The sequence below is a fragment of the Cajanus cajan genome, chromosome 4, assembly GCF_000230855.2.
Source record: "Cajanus cajan strain Asha chromosome 4, NIPB_CcT2T_4, whole genome shotgun sequence".
Lineage (NCBI taxonomy): Eukaryota > Viridiplantae > Streptophyta > Magnoliopsida > Fabales > Fabaceae > Cajanus > Cajanus cajan.
In genome coordinates, this window is record NC_138520.1 from 50,298,095 (window position 1) to 50,302,336 (window position 4,242).

Consider the following 4,242-nt stretch of genomic DNA (forward strand, 5'->3'; position numbering starts at 1 on the left):
TAGTTTTGAGAGGTGTACATAATGTGGGAGCCTCAAATGCATTAGAACACAAGAAGCTGGAGAGTAAAATTGATGCTCTCACCACATTAGTCTCCCATCTTGCTTCCAATCAAAAATCTGCTGCTCCTACAAAATTGTGTGGCATTTGCACTTCAACTAATCATCCTACAGATAGGTGTCCATCACTACAAGAGTCTACAGGTCCTGATACCCCCAGGCTTATGCTGCAAACATTTACAACAACAGGCCTCCACACCAACAACAACAATAATAGAATTATGATCTGTCCTCTGACATATATAACCCTAGTTGGAGGAATCATCCCAACTTGAGGTGGGGAAACTCTCAGTAGCAAAACCAAGCACATTTCCAAAACTATCCCTCAAGTTCTTCATACCAGCCTCCTCAATAGAGAGCTCCTCCTACACCTACACCTTCAACTTCATTGGAGGATATGGTGAAACAAATGGCTGAGTTAAACCTCCAGTACCAGCAAAAAAATGATGCCTCCATTCGGAATTTGACCAACCAAATTGGTCAATTAGCCACTACTGTGAACCAACTGCAAGCACCAAATTCTAACAAGCTTCCTGCACAAAATGTGATCAATCCAAAGAATGTCAATGCTATCACCTTGAGGTTAGGGAAGAAAACCATTGATGAAGTACCTGTACCTCCCACAACACAGCTGCCATATATTCAGCAACAAGATCCCCCTACTCTAGCTGTAGACCAACTAGAAGAGGAGCTGGTTCACTCCAACAACCTTTCACCTTCAACATGTCAGCACCAGCTAGTTTCTATTCCTTTTTCATTCCCTCTAAGAGCAGTTCAATGCAAGAAGACGAAAGAGATAGATAAAGAGATTTTGGACATCTTCAGAAAGGTTTAAGTGAACATACCTCTCCTAGATGCAATCAAGCAGATACTGAGGTATGCCAAGTTCCTTAAGGAGTTGTGCACGCACAAGACAAAACTCAAAGGTAATGAGAGAATTAGTATGGGCAGAAACGTGTCTGCACTCATAGGTAAACCTATTCCTCATATCCCTAAAAAATGTAAGGATCCTGGTACATTCATTATACCTTGCATCATAGGTGATAGAAAATTTGAGAATGCATTGCTAGACTTAGGAGCATCCATAAATGTCATGCCTATGTCTGTTTTTAATTCTCTATCCTTGGGTCTTTAAAACCCACAGGTTGGTAATTTAATTGGCAAATAGAAGTACTGCCCATCCTGCTAGTGTCATTGAGGATGTCTTGGTCCGAGTTGATAAACTAATTTTTCCTGCAGATTTTTATGTGCTTCATATGGAAGAAAGGTACTCCCATGGTGCAGTACCCATTATTTTAGGCAGGTCATTTTTAAACACAACCAAGACCAAGATATATGTCTATGCTGGTACACTCTCAATGGAATTTGATTATAGTGTGGTTAAGTTCAACATTCATGATGCAATGAAGCATCCATTTGAAGAGCATTCAATTTTTCATGTTGATTTATTTGATGAATTAATTGATGAATATGTGCTTCAATTCTTTCATAATGTTGATTCCCCACCCCGTGCATGTATTGATTCTGAGTTGTGTAGTTCCTACATTGATATTACTGTTGATGCTGATGCGGATGTTGATGTTGATGTTGATGTTGATGTTGATGCTGGTATGAACATAAATGAACAATCTGATTATGCACATGAATCTGACTCATTTGTTGAGGTGCAGGATGCAGCTTCACTATCCACTACTCTTATTCCTTCCATTGTGCAGCCACCTATCTTGGAGTTGAAACCTATACCTAAAAACCTCAAGTGTGCATACTTAGAGGAGAATAACAAGCTCCCTGTCATTGTGTCCACCTCTTTAAATGCTCATTTAGAGGAGAAGTTGTTGCACGTGCTGAAAAAGCACAAGAGAGCCATAATATGGACGCTGGCTAACATTCTTGGTATTAGCTCATCCACATGCATGCACAAAATACTTTTGGAGGATAGAGCCAAACCAGTGAGGCAACCACAGAGGAGACTCAACCCGGTGATTCTGGATGTGGTGAAAAAGGAAGTTACCAAGCTCCTATAGGCTGGGATCATATATCCCATATTCGATAGTCATTAGGTAAGGCCAGTCCAAGTAGTTCCCAAGAAAACGAGAATTACCGTGGTAAAGAATGACAGGGATGAGTTGATTCCAACGAGGGTGTAGAATAGTTGGAAAGTCTACATTGATTACAGAAGATTGAATCAAGCAACACAAAAGGATCACTTTCCTTTACCCTTCATTGACCAAATGCTTGAGCGTCTGACAGGAAATCTCACTACTATTTCCTTGATGGATTTTCTGGCTATTTCCAGGTTCACATTACTCTTGAGGATCAGGAAAAGATAATATTCACCTACCCCTTCAACACCTTTGCATATAGTGTATGGTACGCATTTTTAGTGATTTTCTAGAGAGTTGCATGGAGGTGTTTATGGATGATTTTACTGTTTATGGATCCTTATTTGATGCATGTTTGGGTAGTCTGGTTAGAGTTTTTCATAGATGCATTGAGACTGATCTTGTTTTGAATTATGAGAAATGTCATTTTATGGTGCAACAAGGGATAGTCTTAGGTCATGTGATCTCTAGTAAGGGCATACAAGTAGATCCTGCCAAGATAGAAGTTATTTCATATTTGTCTTACCCCTCTTGTGTTCAAGATGTTCGTTATTTTCTTGGCCATGCAAGTTTCTACAGGAGATTCATCCAAGACTTCAGCAATAAGGCCCTCCCATTGTCTAACTTGTTATAGAAAGATGTGGCGTTCCACTTTGATGAGAGGTGCAAAGAGGCTTCTGATTGCCTCAAGACTACTTTGACCATCACCCCCATCATCGAAGCCCCTGACTGAACAGTCCCCTTTGAGTTGATGTGTGATGCTTCTAATTATGCATTGTGTGCTGTCCTTGCATAAAAGTTGGTAAATTATCCAGGGTCATTTATTATGCTTCTAGGACTTTAGATGTCACACAAGTTAATTATACCACCACTGAAAAAGAACTCTTAGCCATTGTGTTTGCTCTTGATAAGTTTATATCATATTTGCTTTGTTCTAGAGTTGTTGTTTATACTAACCATACAACTTTGAAGTACCTGTTGAAGAAGACCGACTCTAAGCCACGGTTGATTAGATGGATGCTTCTACTCTAGGAGTTTGATTTGGAGATTCGTGTTAGGAGTGGAGCACAAAATTTGGTGGCAGATCTTTTAAGCATAATAAAGTGAGCTGTTGACACCTTTCCTATCTAGGATGATTTTCCTGATGAGCAACTCTTGAATATCTCTGTCTCTCACCCTACCCCTTGGTTTGCTAATATTGTTAATTACTTGGTTGCTTCTATTTTTTCCCCATTAGCATCTAAATCTCAAATTGATAAACTTAAAAGTGATGCTAAATATTATATTTGGGATGATCCATTTTTGTGGAAATTGTGTAGTGATCAGGTGATTAGGAGCTGCATTCCAGATCATGAGATTCAGTCACTCCTCCATTTTTGCCATGCTTCAGCAGTGAGTGGCCATCTTGGCTCCCAAAGAACAAGGAAGGTGCTTGATTCTGGATTTTATTGGCCCACCATCTTCAAGGATGCATGAAGGATTTTTAGCACATGTGAGCAGTGCCAAAGAGCAGGAGGTTGTAACACCCAAGTTTTCAAAAAGATTATTATTATTATTATTATTATATGGTATTTGGTCATAATTATTTTAATAATTATAGAGAAATATTATTTTGTACGTTTTAAATAATTATTGTTTTGGACAATTATTTTGTACATATTAAATAAGTATTTTTATTAGCGTTTTTAAATAAATATTTATATGTTTTAAGAGAAGGTTGATTTTATATGATATTTTGTTATTGATATTATATTATTATATTTTGGGTCATAAATATATTATTATTATAGAGGAAAAATATTTTATAATATACATGTATTTATTTTATTTAATTATTTTGAGGAAAAAGAGAAGTGGGTTAGAAGAGAAGGAAAATGGGTTGGGTTGACCCAGCCCAATGGATTTTTAAGAAAGGAGTCAGGTAGCGTTAACCCGATCTGCCTCATTTACGTTCTGAAGGGTTAAGAAAAAAAAAAGAGAAACAAAGAGCTCTAAGGAAGAGTACTCAGGAACGATCTTATAGCACACCAAGACCATTTGTCTTCTGCTCTTCCAGGTAAGGGGGGAGTGAGAAACCTCGCTC

General features: G+C 38.2%; 1 protein-coding gene across 1 annotated transcript; it reads left to right on the forward strand.

The window, feature by feature from the left end:
* The first annotated feature begins 1,000 nt into the window (after positions 1–1,000).
* LOC145957347 (uncharacterized) lies at positions 1,001–3,635 on the forward strand. Its single transcript, XM_083073583.1, has 5 exons — positions 1,001–1,158; positions 1,226–2,051; positions 2,354–2,427; positions 2,523–2,703; positions 3,291–3,635. The coding sequence occupies exons 1-5, from the start codon at positions 1,001–1,003 to the stop codon at positions 3,633–3,635; spliced, it is 1,584 nt and encodes a 527-aa protein (XP_082929709.1).
* The last annotated feature ends 607 nt before the right edge of the window (positions 3,636–4,242 follow it).

Excerpts from the sequence above, each read along its gene's own strand:
- LOC145957347 (XM_083073583.1), top strand. The coding sequence starts at position 1,001 with ATGGGCAGAAACGTGTCTGCACTCATAGGTAAACCTATTCCTCATATC. Across the intron at positions 1,159-1,225 it reads TCCATAAATGTCATGCCTAT|AAGTACTGCCCATCCTGCTA; the intron begins GTCTGTTTTTAA and ends ATTGGCAAATAG. Across the intron at positions 2,704-3,290 it reads ACCCCTCTTGTGTTCAAGAT|GATGATTTTCCTGATGAGCA; the intron begins GTTCGTTATTTT and ends TTTCCTATCTAG.